We start from the raw sequence: 20,487 nt of genomic DNA, 5'->3' as shown, positions 1-20,487 counted from the left end.
ATCCCTCGCTTCCCGGTCTGGCTGGAGATCTCCTTCCCTTCATCCCTGGCCCCTCTGCCTTCTCCTCCGCGGGCTCTTGCTCCCCTCCCCCTACTCCTGTCCGTTCTCGTTTTCGCCGTATTTCCCCCACTTTCCCCTCCTCCCCTCTTATGCTCTCTTGCTAGCCTCCCCCCCTTCTTCTTTTTTCTAAAAACCCCAATTGCTGCACCTGAGAATTTCGAGCTAACTCCTCGCTGGTGCGCGCGCCAGACCTTTTAAAAGGAATGAATCACTGTGCAGGAAGGGTGGCGGTGAGGAGACCCAGGGAATCCCACCGAAAGGTCCCTGTAGCGGACGTTTCCCGCGTGTCACCCGTGTCGCCGGTTCGGACACACTGAGGGTGCCCGAAGCAAGCGGGTCCGTGTTTCTTTCCTCCTCCAAGTCCACCTGGACGACCGCGGGGAGACGCGGCACGAGGACGGCGACCGCGCCGCGAGGGGGAACTGGCTTATTTGCTAACTATATTGTGACATACCCGCGCCTGGCCGCCCGGCTGCCTTGACCTTGCCGCTGCTGCTCCTCCCTCGCCGGCGTCCCCCGGTGCACTCTCCCCGAGGTACTCGCCCTCCCCCTCCCCCCGGAGCCTCAGACCCTCGCGTCGTCCTTGGTTTTTGTGCTGCAGGCGACTTCTGTGCTGGCTAGGTTTGATCCGTGTTCCTTTGTAAGTGAATTTTTTTTCCTTTCGCCCCAGAAAGACTGGCCGGACTGCAGCGTGAGGATGGCTGTGACTTTGGAAGAGGCTCCGTGGCTGGGCTGGATCTTGGTGAAAGCCCTGATGAGGTTTGCCTTCATGGTCGCCAACAACCTGGTTGCCATTCCTTCCTACATCTGCTACGTGATTATCCTGCAGCCGCTTCGCGTGCTGGACAGCAAGCAGTTCTGGTACATTGAAGGAATCATGTACAAATGGCTTTTAGGGATGGTGGCTTCCTGGGGATGGTACGCTGGATACACAGGTGAGAGCTGGGGCTCTGTGGCTGCATGCTTGAGAAAAGACGCCTAATGTTGTGCTTAAATCAGGAGCCATGATCACATATGTGCTGCACTTTGGGTTGAAGATGCTTTTACGCTTTGGCTTTGGAAAAACTAATGGAAAACAATCCGATTGGGTTTTCCCCTCAAGATCTTAATTACGAAGCGTGGTGTTTTCAGAAGTATAATTTCATAACCACATATGACAAATCCCTTAAATAATATGTTTTGAATGCAGTTGATATTCAGTTATTCACACTGGTTTGCAAAAGCTCTCACACAGGAATGAGAGTGTGTTATTTAAGACTTGGGGGCTTACAAGGAGAAGAGATAAGATGTTTAGCCCATAAACATAGGGGATTTAGAGAAATGAGCCATGTGTGTGCCAAGATGGTTTATTCAGTTTTTTTTTCCACTTGATGTGACATTGTGCAGTGTTAACATTTTAAGCCAAGCCAAAAATGGCTTTCTTTTCTGTTACATCTGTTTCTTTTGTTTTCTAGAACCTATACTTTTCTCTCATAAATCTGAGCATATTAAATTATCTGTTACGCTAATTTACCTTCTGAGTGTCTTTAAGTGGATTTATATTGCTGTTTTTAAGTTGCGCTTTGGGAAGCAGGACTAATGTGGTTCTAAAGTGGACTTTTTTAGAACTAAATGTAGTTCTATAGTGTTGATTTTCTGTTTATAAAGCTTTTGTGCTTTGAGATCTTAGGCCTCTGCTGTGAAAAGTCTGTATGCTTTATTTTATTTGCTGTACTTTTTTCCTCTAGGAATTAGGATAATGAGAAAAGCACGGGAGTTTCTAGCACTTGTCAGATAGGGAGGCTTTTAGACATTTAGAATTGGTAGGCAGTTCCTTGGGGAATCGGCTGCAGATGCTGTGGTCAGGAGTCTGTAGTTCAGGACTTGGAGGAGCGGAGAGGGTACTCTCAGAGTCGAGCCACACGGCAGTTCTCCATCTTAAATTCTCCATCCCCCTCTTTCCTGCCCAGGCGGCCTTTGCAGATCTTAGCCATAGACATGAGAAAAGAACTGATAGCTAGTGCTCTGCCTTGTGCCAGATGAAGCCTGTTCTCCTTCCAGCAATGTCATTTCTTACTCTGCAAGAGCTGAAGCCCTTAGGATGGTGTATGCATTGCTTCCTTGTCCTGTGTCTTGTTGAGAGTCCAGTGCTCTTTGAGATACAGTAGGTGAGCTTCCAGTCCTTTTTTAGGTCCTGGTAGTACCAGCAGCACTGGTAGAGAAAAAATGAAATTCTATTCTGTGGTGGTACTGGTATCTTTGCTTTGTTCAGTGTAGTTTGAGCCATGTAGCATTAGTGGCTTCATTCTTTCTACAGTATACTTAAGTGTGCTTGCTTTAAATATGCTCATAGCATTTTTAGAAACAGGTCCTGGAAGTTCATAGTGAAATTATTGAGATGTTTGTGCTGGTGTGTTATGTTTATATGTAAGTGTTAGCATGTTGGGAAGGGGAAAATTAGTTTGACATTGACCTTGAGGTTGTAAAGAGTACAGTGGTGCTGCTGGGAGTTGTGGTTGGTTATCCGATGGCCCTTGCATGGCTGCAGTGTATCTTTAAGCATATTTTTGGGGAGGGGTATATCTTTTCCTTGCCGAGTGTAGAACCGTGTGGTTTCTTTTGCCACCTGCTTAGAAAGTGGTCTAAGTTTGATCTGCATAATTTAGTCTCTGAAGCATCTGCTCTTCAGGCTATTGCATTTTGACAATTTGATCAGTTTATCTCTTTTAAATATAGGATATTTTAGTGTATATATTCATATTTTAAGTTGTTTTCCCATAGATAGAATACTTGATTTTAGTGGGTCTGGTCAGAGTGTGATCACAACAGAACACAGCCAAGAGGTCAAACAAAGGTAGGGGTGAATTTTGTTGAAAACTGCACTGGGTTTAGAGAAATAGAAATATGGAAGAGCATATCTAGCTTTTCTATTGCTGTACATCAGTTTGAGCTTACATGGACATGTAAGTTCATTCATGTGTACCTGTGAAAGAATCTCAAGGGATATAGTGGCCTTTCGTTGGGCTATGTATTTTATTTCTTCTCTTTGTGTCAAGAGAAGAGTAGGCTTGTTAAAAAGTTTTTTTTTTTTCTTTCCCTATGTCTGGGTTTCACAAATGGAAACTTGCATGTTGCCAAAGGAGTCCACTCAGCAGATTTAGTATGTTCATATTTTTGAAGAAAGATTGCCAAAATTTTGTTGAAAGGCTGATGAGGAAGCCTTAAATATTAATTAGCAGGCTGAAAATCGAGTGCTGGTATAGAATGTCATTTTTTTGTCAAGTGGCATTTGGTGTAAGTCCAGTCAGTTCCCTGGCTCTGGAATTGAGGATGTATGTGGATTACCTAACCTACTACATTGCCCCGTGTGGTAGCCACAGGCTGCAGGAGACCATTTAAATGGAAATGAATGAAAATAAAGCTGAAAATTCAGTTCTTCAGTTACACCAGCCACGTTTCCAGGGCTCAGTACTGGGTGGCTAGTGGCCATGGTGTTGGACAGAGCAGATACACAATGCTTCTACCATCACAGACAGAGCTAATAAAAATAGTACGTAGGACTTTCTTCCTTTTTTTTTAGGAAAATTATATTTCATCTTTATGAAAAGAACATCTTTCTCTAATTCTAAACAGACTTAGAGAGATGGGAAGATTTATTAATTCTAGAAAGTTGTCTGTTTATTTGAGGCAAATGCTACAAAAATAAGTCCTTTAAACTCAGGCCTGCTTCTTGGATGGGGATTGGCAAGGTCGGGAAGCCCAAGAACATCAGTGAACTTTCTTGTACTTTGCATTTTCCAAGTTAGAGAACTGCCTTGGGACACAAAAGATGGAAAAGAGATTTTCTGGTCCTTCTGCCTGCTTCTTTTTTTTTTTTTTTTTTAATTTATTTTTATTTTTATTTTTTTATTATTTTATTATTTTATTTATTTATTTTTTTATTATTTATTTATTTATTATTATATTTATTTTATTATTATTTTATTATTTTTATTTTTAATTTATTTATTTGAAAGGCAGAGCAGCAGAGAACAAGGGAGAGATAGAGACAGACATCTTCCATCTGTTCGTTGACTCCCAAATGATCCCAACAGTCAGGGCTAGGCCAGGCTGAAGCCAGGAACCAGGAACTCCGTCCTGGTCTCCCACATGGGTGTTAGGGGCCACCAAGCTCTTGGGCCATCTTCCACTGCCTCAGCATTTCCACACAGGATGCCGGAGTTGGCAGGCCACAGCTTAACCTGCTATACTTCAGTACCAGCCCCCATTGACTTTATGTGTTTTCAAGGAAACGCATTTCTTGAAAGAACTCTCAAGACAGTGCTCTGAGGTGGTGATGATTGTTGTTATCATGTTTCCTCTAGTGGGAAGTGCTGTGCAGATACCTCATGTTGGAGAAGTTCCATGCTGCCTTTGCCCTAGTATTTTAAGAGCAAACCAAAAGAGACACTAGCCTAACTAATGATACACTACTGCATGCTTTATTTGCCACTGGTAGAAACCTTCCCCATATAAATGAAGATTGGCAAAGTTCAGAGAGATTTTGTACAAAACACAATGTGGTTTTAAAACATTTTGATTTTAATAAAATCATTATTGTCCAAGCACATTTCATTAAAGCCCTTGTTCATGAAATGCTTTAAAGATACTCACTGTAAATGGATGCTCCAGAATTTCTATACAGGATGAGAGTCTTATGGACCAGAGTCAGGCTGAACAGGAACCAGGTGCCAGAAGACTTGCTGCCAAGCTGTTTTTGCTTAGCAAACCTTGTTTTCCTTAGATCGAGTGTTTACTTGGGGTAGCTTAAGAGAAAGCTGATGGAGATGAGGTTTGGCTTCTTCCTACTCCTCAAGTGACAGCTGCCATGATTGTATGTTGATTTTTTGATTTATTTGATAGTATTTTACATTTTTTATTGAGATACGGATTTGTTGTGTAAGAAATTTTTAGGATTTGTTTCTGACCTTGAAATTCTAGGGAAAATTTTAAAAACATATCTTTTATAGCAGTATTTCTTTTACTTATTTATTTAAAAGGCACAGAGACAGAGACAGCTAGAGATCTTCCATCTGCTAGTTCACTCCCTAAATGCCCACAACAGCCAGAGGTGGGCCAGGCCAAACTTGTGAGCTCAGTCCAGATCTCCCACATGGGTGGCAGGGACCCTACTACGTGAGTTATCACCTGCTGCATTCTGAGACGCATATTCCCAGGAGTTGGAAGTGAATGTGGGATTTGGTGTCCCAAGTGGCCTCTTAACTGCTATACCAAAAGCTTATCCCTAGAGTAGTATTCTTTAACCTTTGAGTCATAAAACCAATTTAGTGTGTTAAGATGCACGTTTAGGCCGGTGCCGTGGCTCAATAGGCTAATCCTCTGCCTTGCGGCGCCAGCACACCAGGTTCTAGTCCCGGTCGGGGCGCCGGATTCTGTCCGGGTTGCCCCTCTTCCAGGCCAGCTCTCTGCTGTGGCCAGGGAGTGCAGTGGAGGATGGCCCTAGTGCTTGGGCCCTGCACCCCATGGGAGACCAGGAGAAGCACCTGGCTCCTGCCATCGGATCAGCGCAGTGCGCCGGCTGCAGCGCGCCTGCCGCGGCGGCCATTGGAGGGTGAACCAACGGCAAAGGAAGACCTTTCTCTCCGTCTCTCTCTCTCTCTCACTGTCCACTCTGCCTGTCAAAAAAAAAAAAAAAAAAAAAAAAAGAAAAAAGAAAAAGAAAAAGAAAAGATGCCCGTTTAAAGAAGGTGGAATAGGGATGGGCATCCTGCATCAGAGCGCCTGGGTTTGAGTCCCAGCCTCATTCCCAGTTCCAGCTTCTTGCTGAGGAGATCCAGCCCCGCCGTTACAGGCGCTCGGTGGAGTGAACCAGTGTGTGAGTTCTCTCTGTCTTCGTCTGTCTCATAAATAAGAAGTGAAATAGAATAGAATTAAATAGAAAATACCAGAAATGCATGTGTCTGTATTAAGTGGTGCTACAAATGTGTTTTTCTCCCCTCTGAGTGCAGTAAGCAGTTGAAAGGCATTGTTTTAGAGGAAAGAGCACTCAATTTGGGAGAACTCCGGGGGTCACGGTCTTGATCTACCTTTAACTCGAACATCTGTGTTCACTGGTGAGAGTGAGCATTACCTGCACGGTGCCCAGGCGCCTTCTTTGTAACAATAAAGGCCCTGTGTTGCCTGCTGTTCACAAAGTGCTTAGTGAATGTCTGTTTCTTGAAGAATCCCTTTCCTGATCCCAACTGAAGATCCTTAGCTATCTCACTTGAAAAGTCTGCTGTTAAGATCTTTGGAATCCATAAAGTTGAAACCCCACATGGTTCATGTTGTATATATATGCATATGTATAATCTCCTGCAATACACGTTTGTTAACCTAGCACACCTTTCTTGAGCTCCTGTATTGTGTGGTAATAGATGCCCGGGAGGTGCTGAGACACACAGCATGTAATCCCTGACTGTAAGGAACTCTCATTGGCATTGGTTGAGAGAGGGTGCACCCACAGCGTCGCCAGGAGGAATGCTCTAACAGAATGTAGCACGGGATGAGAGTGGATGGGGCTCCTGATCTAACTCGAGTGGTAGATTGTGGCAGGGAGGGAATAGGACCTAGGGAAGGGGAGACTTTCAAGTTCTGTTCTTTATTAGGGAAATAGTTCCCTGTGGGTGTGTCATCTGTGTCATCAGTAGTTATAAAAATAGATTTAGGATGAATAACGTGTACGTTTGAAGTTTATATCTTTGTGGCAATAGCATTAGCTGACGTTTACTGAAATGTAAGCCAAGTAATGTTCTAAGTACTTCACGTTAATGAATGTGTCATTTCACTGCAACCTTTAGTCATTTATTGCTCAGGACAGTTTTATCAGGTCGGTACTGTTATTCATTCTCTTTTTGTTATTGATATTGAAATTGAAACAGATTCACAGCTACTTCCCTTTAAGCATTAACTACGTTGATGTGGCCACAAATTTATTTTTGTATTTAACAAGCTAATATTGATCTTTAGATAATGTTCTTAGAATGTTTTTTTAATTTTTACTGTCCATTTGCCCTTTTGTTTCTGAGACATGAAATCTCTTTAGAAGTTTTACCATCTGAAAGCAGTATCGTGGCTATGGATTTCTGCAAGAGGTTAAAAATCCTTGCTTCAATGGAAGTATTTATAGTATACTAGAAATTTTTTTTTTTTTTTTTTTTTTTTTTTTTTTTTTTTTTTTTTTGACAGGCAGAGTGGACAGTGAGAGAGAGAGACAGAGAGAGAAAGGTCTTCCTTTTGCCGTTGGTTCACCCTCCAATGGCCGCCGCTGCAGCCGGCGCACCGCGCTGATCCTGGCAGGAGCCAGGAGCCAGGTGCTTTTCCTGGTCTCCCATGGGGTGCAGGGCCCAAGCACCTGGGCCATCCTCCACTGCACTCCCTGGCCATAGCAGAGAGCTGGCCTGGAAGAGGGGCAACCGGGACAGAATCCGGTGCCCCAACCGGGACTAGAACCCGGTGTGCCGGCGCCGCAAGGTGGAGGATTAGCCTATTGAGCCACGGCGCCGGCTCATAGTATACTAGAAATTTCTTAAACTCTCACTTCCTTAATTAGCTACCTCAATGAAGAACAACAACTCCACTGAAATTTCACTTTTTGAGTGTTTGAAAGCAGATTGTCTTCAGCTTGAACAGTTAGTGAATGATGTGATATTGACAACTGATCTTGACATGAATCCAAGGGAAGAGTTTTCAGGACAGTGTTTTGGTTTTTATTTGGAAAATATTCCACTAAAGGTAATATTACTAGATGGTTTAAACTCAGTAATCTGTATTATTTCAAAGATGGCTTATACTTGAATAATTTATTTTACATAGTTTTTTAAACCATGTGTATATATTTCTACCAGCACACACACCCACATGCAGTATATAGAAGCACATAGGACAATATTTGTATTAAAACTCAGGCTTAGAGTCAGAAGGAGCTGGATAAAACAATGCCTATTGTATTTTTGTTTACTTTTACCTGATATCTTTGCCGAGCCTTTTATTTCCAAATTTTAAAAATTACTTTGATTCAGGTGTGTCTATAATATATAGCATGGAGTTAAGTTTTTCTTTATTAGTCAATTTGAAAATCTCATTCACCATTCTGTAAACTGAATCCATTTACAGTTATTCATAGTAAGGATGTTTTTGTCTTGGCACTGTTGTTACATCTTATTTTGTGTTTTCTGTTTATTTGAAAGACAGCATGACACACACACACAGAGAAATGGAGTGAGATCGTCCATTTGCTGGTTCACTCCCCAAATGGCTGCAACAGCCAGGGTTGGGCCGGGCAGAAGCCAAGAGCCAGGAACTCCATCCTGGTCTCTTATGTGGGTGACCAGAACCCACGTACTTGGGCTGTCCTCCACTGCCTTCCCAGGTGCATTGATAGGGAGTTGGATTGGAAGCAGAGCAGCAGGGACTAGACCTCTGCTCCAATGTGGGATGCTGGTGTCACAGTGGCAGCTTAACCTGCTGTGCCACAATGCCACCCCCTGTGTTGTTTTTGTCTTTCACTGTGTCATCTGTTTTCCTTTGCTTGATTCTTCTGATGTTTAGAAAGGTTTGTATTTTTGTCTTACTAATTACCTTATCTAGTATTCTTCAATCTTCACTGATAGTCTGTGAATCCGAGTGAAGCTCTTTAATCCTTCTGTCTTCCCTTTTCTCCCTTGCCCAACTTTAATCAGTAGTGTTTATGCTTCATTTGCACTATTACGTATGCCTGCACTCTGTGACTTGCTTTGTGACTTTAAAGATGTCCTTTGACTTCCAGCTATTTCATCAGGGTAATCAGTAAGCTTATTATATGTCCCTCTTGCTCTTTTCCCTTCTCCCTATTTATGTTATTTGTGTTTATATAGCATTATAGTCTGCAATATTTATGTTCTGTTTTATTATCCTTATAGCTCCATCTGTTTTTGTTTCAGCTCCTTAGTTAGATATATGTAAAGCTCGACCAAGTACTTTTGCAGGTCTTCCTAGTTATTCTTTGGTTGGCTCAATTTCATCCTTTAGTCGTTTCTCAATACAGGTTCATGGGAGCAAAGGTTCATGGGAATAAATTTCAGGGGAACATGATTATAACATGTTGGGAACTTTTTTGTTGCTTTACATTTGAAGGACAGTGTAACAGGTTATAAAACCCTTGGCTTATGCATTCTTTCCTTGAGTAACCTACAGATGTACAAATGTCTCCTCATGTTAAATGTTACTATGGAGATGTGTGAAGCTAACTTGAATTTTTTTCCCATTATTAATTACTTGATCTTTTTAATCTATCTGCCTAAAAGATTCTCTTTTTCTCTGATATCTAGTAACTTTGCTGGGATATATTGGTATTGACTGTTCAGCTCAAGTTTTGCTGGTATATATGTTCACTTTTAATATGTGGATTCAAATCTGTTTTTATATTTTTTAAAGATTTATTTATTTATTTGAAAGGCGGAGTGACAGAGACAGATTGATCTTCCATCTGTCGATTACAGTGTGGACCAGGCCAAATCCAGGAGCCTGGAACTCTATCCAGGTCTCCCATGTGGGTGGCAGGGGCCCAATTACTTGGGCCATCTTCTGCTGCCTTCCCAGGTGCATTAGCAACAAAACTGGATTGGAAATGGAGCAGCCAGGACTCAGTGGTGCTCATATGGGATGCAGTTGTTCAGGCAGCGGCTTAACCTGCCGTACCACACGACCAGCCCCTCCAATCTATTTTTTGTTTCATGAAAATTTTCTTTAAAATTATAGTTAAATTTTGTTTCATCGATTTGATTTTCTTTTCTGGAGATCCTAGTTATATGTATTTCGCTTCTTCCTTTGTGTGTCTTTTATACCTGTTATTTTCCCTTTAATCCTTTTCAATTTTTTGTTTCTTTACTGTATCTTGCTGTATTTTTTGCGATGTCTCTTTGTTCTCTTTTTTGTTTCTTCATTTCTGTGATGATTTTGTTTACTTTTCTGTAAGGTAGCATGAAAAAGTTCGTGGCAACTGGAATTAGAAGATAATGAGAAATTTCCATGAACTCTTTGACACTCCTGTGTATTTCTTTCTTGAGTTCTAGCAGCACATGCTTCCTGGCTCCCCGTTGTCTAGACATTGTCTCCTTGTTCGTGTGTTTCTGCTTTGCGGTCTTGCTCATAGTGGTGGTGGCTTCTTCAGCCCCTGTGAGAATATCCAGTTATAGTTTTAATCCTCTTCATGGTACAATTTTGCGGTGTTTTTTGGCAGTCAGTACGTTGTGTTGCTCTCATCTACCATTTCTTCTCATTGTATCTTTCAGCCAGTGCCATGCCAGTTGCCTCTTTGTTCCTGTGATTTAATGAATTAGATTTCCTTAGTCTGTTATTTGCAGGAGGGTTGGGTAGGGCCAGGTTGGATTTCCACATTTCTGCCTCAGAGATGATGCTTCTGACACGTGGCACCCACATATGGGTTTCTTAGAATTGCTACAAGTCACTGGCCTCACCAAGCCCATCTGAATCCGGGCATTTGGCCGCAGGTTCTGTACTTCCCTTCCTTCCTTTGCAGCTGTAGCTGGAGGACACGGCCCCGGCGTGCCCCTGCACACCCCTTTCCTTAGGGAAGTCACTGTTGCTTTCGGAGAGCTGCTGCTGCTGGGTCCTCATGCGTGGGGCACCGGCTCTGCGTCTGCTCTCCACCCCAACATGGATTCTGGCCCATTTGGCCACAGTCTTACTCTCGGCCACTTCAGAGTTTTTATACATATTTTTTCTCCTAGGTTTGCTGAAAAAGTGGTGTATGTGTGTGCTTATTGCTTTGTGTGTTTTCCAGAGATGTTCATGTATGTAATGGTACCATGTTCATACCAGAAGGTACAACAGAAGATTCTGGGTTAAGTACATAGTTATAGTTCAGATAACTTTGTCACCTTTTTACCTACTCTAGTTGACTGTCATAAAAGGGAGACCAATTTTGCTGTTTAATTAATTTTCTCAGATCTGTCCAAAAACAAATAGCCTCCAAAATGTATTTCCCTCCGCCCCCCAGTGGTTTTGTGGTTCTTGGACTACTTTCCAATGGCATACAGTTAAGACATCCACTCTGTTGCCACTTGGCTGCAGTAAGAAAAAGTCATCAAAACAAGTGGGAGAAGTGAGTTACCTTTGATGCTTCAGTAATAAATATGAAAGAAATGAGCCGGCGCCGCGGCTCACTAGGCTAATCCTCCGCCTTAGCGGCGCCGGCACACCGGGTTCTAGTCCCAGTCGGGGCGCCGGATTCTGTCCCGGTTGCCCCTCTTCCAGGCCAGCTCTCTGCTGTGGCCCGGGAGTGCAGTGGAGGATGGCCCAAGTCCTTGGGCCCTGCACCCCATGGGAGACCAGGATAAGTACCTGGCTCCTGCCATCGGATTAGCGCGGTGCGCCAGCCGCAGCGCGCCGGCCACGGCGGCCATTGGAGGGTGAACCAACGGCAAAAGGAAGACCTTTCTCTCTGTCTCTCTCTCTCTCACTGTCCACTCTGCCTGTCCAGAAAAAGAAAAAGAAAAGAAAGAAATGTGACCTTAATACTGCTGTCTAGGGTCTAGTCTGTGCATCTCCAGTGCCACCCAGCTTAAATCAGTATAGTTTTCCTGTGTTTATCATTCCTTCTTTATCATTGGGATTTGCTGAGTCTTTGTTTAAGACTGACTTTTTGGAATTTGCAAACTAGTGGCCACACACAAGTGCTGCTAGATTTGTTTGACCTTTTAAAAAAAAAGTTTAGTTGCCACCATTTTAAACTAAGGTGGATTTCACAAAACAAGGAAAAATTCTGTGCTTTAACTACTCTTGGGAAACTAGAGGCCTGGCAGCGATTTGCCAGCACTGCCTCCTGGCTGCCCTGTTTCAGCAGGCCCATGCTCTCCAGTTCACCCATGATCCCATTTCTTCTTTGCCTTTTTAAAAAAAATATTTACTTTATTTATTTGAAAGGCAGAATGATAGAGAGGGAGAGACAGAGAGAGAAAGAGATCTTCCATCCGCTGGTTCACTCCCCAGGAGGCTGCAATCACCTGGGCTGCCCAGGCCAAAGCTAGGAGCCTTGAACTCCATCTAGACCTCCCATGTAGGTGGCAGGGGCTCAGACACTTGGGCCATCATCTGCTGTTTTCCCAGACGGAACAGCAGAAAGCTGGATTGGAAGTGGAGCAGTAGGGACTTGAACCTGCACTCCAATATGGGATGTTGGTGTTGCAAGTGGTGGCCTAACCCACTGCACCACAATACCAGCCTCCTTCCTTGTGTGACTTTGAGCTTGTTTTATATTCCCTGATGGACCCCAGAGACATGGGTGATATTCATTTTATTTTATTTTTATTTTATTTTATTTTTTTTAACAGGCAGAGTGGACAGTGAGAGACAGAGAGAAAGGTCTTCCTTTGCCGTTGGTTCACCCTCCAATGGCCGCCGCAGCTGGCGCACCGCGCTGATCCGATGGCAGGAGCCAGGTGCTTTTCCTGGTCTCCCATGGGGTGCAGGGCCCAAGGACTTGGGCCATCCTCCACTGCACTCCCTGGCCACAGCAGAGAGCTGGCCTGGAAGAGGGGCAACCGGGACAGAATCCGGCGCCCCAACCGGGACTAGAACCCTGTGTGCCGGCGCTGCTAGGTGGAGGATTAGCCTAGTGAGCCGCGGCGCCAGCACTAGTGATATTCATTTAAAAAAACAACTTTAAGTTATAGTTACTAGTTTATTTCTGTAAGGCTTATGATACTTGTTTTGCATTATACCCCTTACTAGTGCCTAAAACTGATAAACTCTATTGTTAAAAACAGAACATTTGTTCATGATCTCATCTGTGGATTTCATGAGGCAGAGCAGTTCTCTGGGACCTGAAAAATGAAGTGGTATGAGCAAGAATGCAGTCACAAGGTTTTCAAGTTTTGTGTACCATATTATTAACCTAGTGAATTGTTTCCTGTTGTTTGTGCCTTATTAGTAAAATGTTGCATTTACTCTTATGAATGTAATACATAAAGTCTACTGTGGGGAGCAATCCGGACTGGACTAAGTTACTGGAATTAAGACTTATTCTATGCATCTGCTCTCCTGTGGGGAGCAGCCCGGACTGGACTAAGTTACTGGAATTAAGACTTATTCTATGCATCTGCTCTCCCACAATATGGCGCTGGGAGAGAAGTAAACAGCTTCCGCACAGCTGCCTCCAGTTCAACCAATAAACTGTAGGACTTGCTCCTGATTGGAGAGCAGCGTACTCGGCGTGTGGGCAGCCGAGTTAGGATTGGCGGAGGAGGACTATAAAGGAGGAGAGAGACGGCATGCACGAGGAACATCTAAGGGGAACATCTAGCTGAAGGAACACCTGTGCAGCCCCCGAGAAGAGCCGGCCGGCGGTGTGCCGCTCCCCTGCGGAAGTGGGGAATGTGGCCAGGGGGAACTGCCCTTCCACGGAGGTGGAAGGGATAGTAGCCAACCCGGGAAGAACCAGCAGCAAACCCGGGGAGGGCCGAGCAGACGAAAGAACAGCGCAGGGTCCTGTGTCGTTCCTCCACGAAGAGGGGGAGCGACAGTCTACATCATTAAAATTAGTTATTTCTCTGGGGCTGGCACTGTGGCGCAATAGATTGGTCCTCTGCTGCTCCTCTTCCAAACTAGCTCTCTGCTATGGCCTGGGAAAGCAGTAGAAGATGGCCCAAGTCCTTGGGTCCTTGTACCCACGTGGGAGACCCAGAAGAAGCTCCTGGCTCCTGGCTTCGGATCAGCCCAGCTCTGGCCATTGCGGCCATTTGGGGAGTGAACCAATGGATGGATGACCTTTCTTTCTGTCTCTCCCTCTCATAGTCTGTAACTCTACCTCTCAAATAAATAAATAAAATCTTTAAAAAAATTAGTTATTTCTCTTTGCTGTTTCATATTTAAAATATGAAAAGTGGGGGCTGGTGCCGTGGCTCACTTGGTTAATCCTCCACTTGCAGCGCCGGCATCCCATATAGGTACCGGGTTTTAGTCCTGGTTGCTCCTCTTTCAGTCCAGCTCTCTGCTGTGGCCCAGGAGTGCAGTGGAGGATGGCCCAAGTGCTTGGGACCCTGCACCTGCATGGGAGACCAGGAGGAAGTACCTGACTTCGAATCGGCGCAGCGTGCCGGCCGTAGCAGCCATTTGGGGAGTGAACTAGCGGAAGGAAGACCTTTCTCTCTGTCTCTCTCTCTCACTGTCTATAACTCTACCTGTCAGATAAAAAAATATGAAAAGCGAAGCAAGCCTTATTTTAAATTATAGTTCCGATAACTTAAAAATGGTGTTATAAAAAGATCAATTATGAGGTTTTATCTTTTTCTTGAGATTCTGTAGACCTAATCAAATTTTCTAGAAGGACATTTTCCTAAACATTTTATTCATTAAAGATTAAGAAACCATATGAATCACATTATCTAGTACATATTTTGCATATGCTGTTAATTATAAATTTACATTATTTGACATTTTAAAGGGAAAACATTTTTGATTGAAGTATATCAAGATGTTTCTGAATTATCAAAAGATAAACTATGTTCAGTACAGCTTTGGTGTTAAGCACATAATTCATATTCCATAAAAATTCACCATTTTAAAGTACATAATTCAGGATTTTCTTTAGTATATTCACTTGATTTGCATCTATCACCACCTTTCTCATGCCAGCGCATTTCATCACTTCTGCAGTAGAAACTGTGAACACATGAGCTGTTTACTTCCTACTTCTCCCTTTTAGCCCTGGGCAACCACTAATCTATGTTTAGTCTCTGGATTTGCCTGTTCTGGACACTTCATCTAAACAGAATAGTGTAATATGTTTTTGTGCCTGGTTTCTTTCACCTCTCATGTTTTTCAGTGTTTATCTGTTTTATAACGTGTCATTATTTCATTCCTTTATATTGTTGAGTAATACTCCATTGTATGGATAGACCACATTTTGTTTATATATTAATGAGTTGATAAACATTTGGTTTGTTTCCACTTTTTGGTTATTATGAATAATGCTGCTATAATTATTCATGTGTGTTTTTTGGTATAAACATATGTTTTCAGTTCTTTAAGCTCCTGCAGTTAAATTGCTGGATCATGTGGTAATTCTGTGTTTAACTTTTGAAGAACTGCCAAACTGTTTTCCATAATAGCTGCACTATTGTGCATTCCCACCAACAATCTAGGAATGTTCCAATTTCTCGATATCTTCACTAATACTTGTTATTCTATTTGTTTTGTTGTTTTTGTTTGAATTTTAGTTAATTATTTATTTGAGTAGCAGAGAGAAAAAGAGAAATAGGGCAGGGAGAGAGAGAGAGAGAGAGAAAGGCAGACTCAGAGCTCCCACTTGCTCATTCAGTCCCCAAACACCCACAACAACCCCCAGTTGAGGCCAAAGCTGGGGCCAAAAGGAACCAGGAACTCAATCCAGGTCTTCCACATGGGTGTGACAGGGACCCAATTATGTGAGCCATTGTATGCTGCCTCCCAGGGTCTGCATTAGCAGGAAGCTGGAATAGGAAGTGAAGCTGGGACTTGAACCTCATATGGGATTTGGACATCCCAAGTGGCAACTTAACTACTTGGGCAAATGCCTGTCCTGTTGTTTTTTCAGTTCCAGGCATCTTAGTTGTTGTGAAGTGGTATCTCATTGTGGTTTAGATTTATATTTTGTTAATCACTAATGGTCTTGTCATTTGTTTATTGGCCATCTGTAAATCTTCTTGGAGTAATATCTATTCAAGTCACTTGCCCATTCTTTAGTTGAGTCATTTGTCTTTTTATTGTTGCATTGTAAGAATTCTTTCTAACCACTGGATTCTAGATCATACTTTTGTTTTGTTGATTGTTTTTACTTTATAGTGTTAATATCTACATCATTGTATAATCCCAAATAATGTGATTTATACCTCTGTTTTCTGTTAAGAATTTTTGCTGTAGTTAGAACATGTTTTGATATTCCTACTCATGTGGATGTTTAAACCCCAAAGTCTTATGTTAATGGTTACTAGATTAATAGTAATTGCTTATAGATTATAGGTGAAAGCTTGATATAATTATGGTATCTGGGAGGTGGGTCTGGTGGGAGGTCTTTTGGTCAGTGGGGTTTGCTTTCTGAAGGTAATTCTCACAGAGGTTTCATTACCTAAGATAAGTGCACTCCCTTTCTCTCTGTGTTTTCTGGATTGCCATGTGATCCTCCACATGAAACCATTCTCTGCATGTGTTCTACCCCCCCCCCCCCAACCTGAGTCAGACGTGAGACCCATGGGAGTCACCTGATCGTGGACTGTGACCCTCCAGAACTAAACACCCAAGTAAACCTCCTTCCCTTGCAAGCAGCTTTTCTCAGGCATTTGTTGTAAGTGATGAAAAGCTAACAAATAGACTTCTGTATTTAGTTCTTAGATCCATATTGAGCTGATTTTTTTCTATATGGCATGAGATAAAGGTCCAGGCTTGATTCTTTTACAAGTGTTTATCCAGTTGTCCTAGTGTCATTTGTTAGAAAGACTATTCTTTCCACATAGAACAATCTTGGCACCTTTGTTAAAAATCGGTTGACAATAGAGGTATGGATTTATTTCTGGACTCACAGTTCTGCTTCATTGATCTATACAGGTCTCTCTGTCCTTATGCTGGTACCACTCTGTCTTAATTACTATACTTTTATAGTCTATTTTTAGTGTTAAGTGTCTTTTCAAGTATTTTAATTCTTTAAGAACTCATGATCCTTTTCATTATTATCATGACTTTGATAAGAGACTAATTCACTACTCAGAAATCCTAATTTAAAACTGTTATGTGGGGAGAGCTGGCATTGTGGTGTAGCAGTTTAAGCCACTTCCTGCACTGCTATCCCATATATGCACCAGTTTAAGACCCAGCTGCTCCACTTCTGATCCAGCTGCCTACCAATGTTTCTGGGAAAGCAGTAGAAGATGGCCCAAGTATGTGGACCCCTGAACCCACGTATAGGAGACCTTGATGAAGCTCCTGGCTCCTGGCTTCAGTCTGGAACATTCCTGACCATTGTAGCCATATGGAGAGTGAACCAGCAGATGAAAGATTCTTTCTCTCTCTCCCTCTCTTTGCCTTATAAATAAATAAAAAATAAATCTTAAAAAAAGCTGTTTTGGGTTAAAAGGTCTTTATTGAATCAGAGCAGTGTTTTTCAAGAATTAATATACATAATTGTGTTAAATGACCCCTTCCTGTCTGCATGTTGATACAATGTTTACTAGTCGTATGTTTCATTAATACTTGCCTTACTGAGAATCCTGTCTTCCTGTTTACTCTCTCAAAAACTCAGGACATTAGTTGTGAAAGTATTTTGTGGTTTATCAATCAGATAAGTACTTGCAGTTGGCAAAGTTATTGATACACAAAATGCTAGGCTAGAGATTGTGATTTAGATTAATTCCTACCAAAAGAGCTTTTGGTATAGTTTTTATTCTGATGGATGGTTTGGGGAATAGTTGAGTTTGATAGGAACTGTGTGTTCAAATTGCACCTACAAGTAAGAATTTTGAAATTTATTTTAGGATGAAACTACTGAAAGATTTCAAGTAAGAGAGTAGTGAAATTAGATTATTTTTTGTAACTTTTTTGTAATTCCGTGCTCTGCTTGCTTTGTGGAAACAGATTAGAGAGAGAGAGAGAGAAAGAGAGAGAGAGTGTGTGTGTGTGTATCCTCTGGAAGATTCCACCTTATCCAGGTGAGGGTGATACTTTTTCTAGGGGTGATGGCTAAGGAGATGGGAAGAAGTGAATTTACAGGAGGGACAGTTGTCAGGATATGCTAAGGGAAGTTACTGGGGATAGGTATGCCCCTGAGGTTTCTGGGGGTGAGCTGCTGGTTCGGTTGGCAAAGCTCAGAGAAGGGCCAGTGCTGAGGGGCAAGATTTTAAGATTTCAACATAGGGTAAATGAGAAGCATCCAGGTGGAGCTGTGAGATAGACACAGATCTATCTTCAAGAGGGTGGCATCACAGAAGTCAACAACAGATAGTGTCTAAAGGCAGAGCCCGAGTTTGTGTTTTATAAGATGAGAACCAGTATATCTTCTATTGCATTTGGCAAAAGAAACTTCACTGAGGTGATAGAATTAGACACTGGATCGTGGAGTGGGTTGGAGATGAGTGATGAATGGGCGAAGGTAAAACGGAAACAAAATGAATGACTTTCCAGGAGTTTGCTGTGAAAGAACAGGGAGTAGTTGTTGCAAGAGGGTTATAGGGCCAAGGGAAAGCTCTTTTTTAAATCTTGGTTTTTTTGTGTATTTAAGATAGAACTATCTAGATTCTGGCCCATTTAGGGTTGTACCTCATAGAACCAAGGTAGCTTACTTCCTTACCTAGTGCTGTCTAGGAAACTACCCTTGGGAAGGACTGAAGGAGAGAATACATTTCAGCAGTCAATGCAAGGAAAGCACTGAAATGTTTGCAAATGGCAGAAACAGGCCAAGGGGTCCAGAGCTCCATGGTCTGGTCCAGTCCCAAACTATTCAGTAGGGAAGGCTGCTCCCCTACATCATTGTTTTCTTATTTATGTTCTTCTTTTCCTTAAAATCTTGTCCTCCATTCCTTGGACGATTTCTACCTGCCTGTCTGACCCCAGAATGCCCTTCCAGCCTCATCCAGGCATCATCTAGCCTCCACTGTATCCTTCTTTCCAAACCTCTTTGGCATTTCCTTTATAACCTTTGGTCCTATCCCTGGGCTTGAGTTATGGGTCAGGAATCCATATGCATGTTAGGTTGCATCTGAGGATGATGCACCAAGGTATCTGGTAAGTATGTGTGAATGTTTTTCTAATCTGTGTAACTCCTGTTTTGATTAATAATAAATCTTTTAAAAGCATTGTAGACTTTATAGTTGCTTTCTCATGCAACTATGTTCTTCACTCAGTGTGAAAAGAACTATGACATACAGGTCTGCCACACTTTTTTTTTTTTAAGATTTATTTATATATTTGAAAGGTAGAGCTACAGAGAGGAGAGACAGCAATAAAGAGAGATCCTTCACCCGCTGGTCCACTCCCCACAAGGCTGCAATTGCTGGGACTGGACCAGGTCAAAGCCAGAAGTCTGGAGCTTCACTGGGGTCTCCCACATGAGTGTAGGGGTCCCCCAGGTGAGTATAGGGGTCCAAGCACTGAACCAGTCCTCCACTGCCTTCCCAGGTGCACCAGCAGGGAGCTGGATGGGAGGTGGAGCAGCTGGGACTGGAACCGGTGCCTATATGGGATGTCAGCTTCTCAGGTGGCAGCTTAACCCGCTACGCCACAACAGCTGGTCCCCTGCCATACTTTTCGACCTTATGAAAGAATGTTCACACTTGAAAGGTTAGGAATCATCGGTCTGCAACACACAACATTCAGGGCTCTGCTTCATGTTCCTCACGTTGGTTTGCTTCTGCTATTCCTGTCTCTTAAGTAACTTGTAAATTGCTTAAGGGCAGTGGTTTCTTCTTTGATACTTTACAGCAGAGGTTAAATCTCCCTCACTGCAGCCAGTGAATTCTGGGAGTCTCCTCCAGATAAGGAGGTTGTACAGATGGGCATTTGCAGTCAATCTGATGATACAAACATGCTGGAACTCCAACTGAGCAAAATGTTAGCTCTACCAAGTAAGAATGCTATTCTCATTAGTAGACCTGTATTTCCAAAAAGCATATTCAATTATTATTTTTATATTTTGTCAATAAAAACCTTGTAGAAATTTGTTAGAAAGCAAATGTGTGTAAGAACCTATATAATATCCTCAATTTGATGCCTTGGCCTGCATATCTTAAACCTTTTACTATCTGATCTTTTTTAGAAAGTTTACCAACCCCTGCCTTATAGTAATAGTACCAGAATTTATCATAGCACCTGAATTATATGAGATGCTTTAAATGAGTAAATAACAAATATATATATATATATGTATAAATATAAGAGAGATATATTTCTTTTATCCTAGAGATTGATTCAGTTCATCAGGGTTTGAGCCTGGACCTATATTTTTGACAAGCTATTGAGTTCTTTGAATTTTTATTTATTTAGTTTATTTGAAAAACAGAGAGACATAGAGAGAGTTCCTGTCTACTGGTTCACTCCCCAAATGCCTACAACAACCAGGGCCAGATCAGGCCAGAGCCAGGAGCTGGGAACTCAACCCAGGTCTCCCACATGGGTGGCAGGGACCCAAGTACTGGAGCCATCACCTGTTGCTTCCCAGGATGCACATTAGCAGGAAGTTGGAACCTGGAGTGGACTTCGGACTTGAACTCAGGTACTCTGAAGTGGGATGTTGGTCTTCCAAGCAGTGTCTATGCTTCACTAAACACCTGCCCCAAGCACTGCTTTTAAAGATTTTTATTTATTTGAAAGGTAGATTTACAGACAGAGAGAAGGAGAAACATAGAGAGGTCTTCTATCCACTGGTTCACTCCCCAAATGGCCACA

The 20,487-nt window shown here is 42.6% G+C and overlaps 1 protein-coding gene across 7 annotated transcripts in view; it reads left to right on the top strand.

Annotated features, from left to right (window-relative positions):
• LPGAT1 (lysophosphatidylglycerol acyltransferase 1) overlaps positions 1 to 20,487 on the top strand; it is a 100,749-nt gene that overhangs the window by 7,699 nt on the left and 72,563 nt on the right. For 6 of the 7 annotated variants that reach the window (XM_051820550.2, XM_070055252.1, XM_051820546.2 and 3 more), the window contains one exon: positions 731 to 995. In XM_051820550.2, coding sequence (XP_051676510.2) covers positions 758 to 995 — 238 coding nt within the window. In that variant the 5' untranslated portion in view covers positions 731 to 757. Of the gene's footprint in view, positions 1 to 307; positions 596 to 730; positions 996 to 20,487 lie in introns of those variants that run through there. The other variant, XM_051820549.2, reaches the window with a different exon arrangement.

Source organism: Oryctolagus cuniculus, chromosome 13, assembly GCF_964237555.1.
Source record: "Oryctolagus cuniculus chromosome 13, mOryCun1.1, whole genome shotgun sequence".
Classification (NCBI taxonomy): domain Eukaryota; kingdom Metazoa; phylum Chordata; class Mammalia; order Lagomorpha; family Leporidae; genus Oryctolagus; species Oryctolagus cuniculus.
This window is presented reverse-complemented; position numbering and strand designations above follow the sequence as displayed.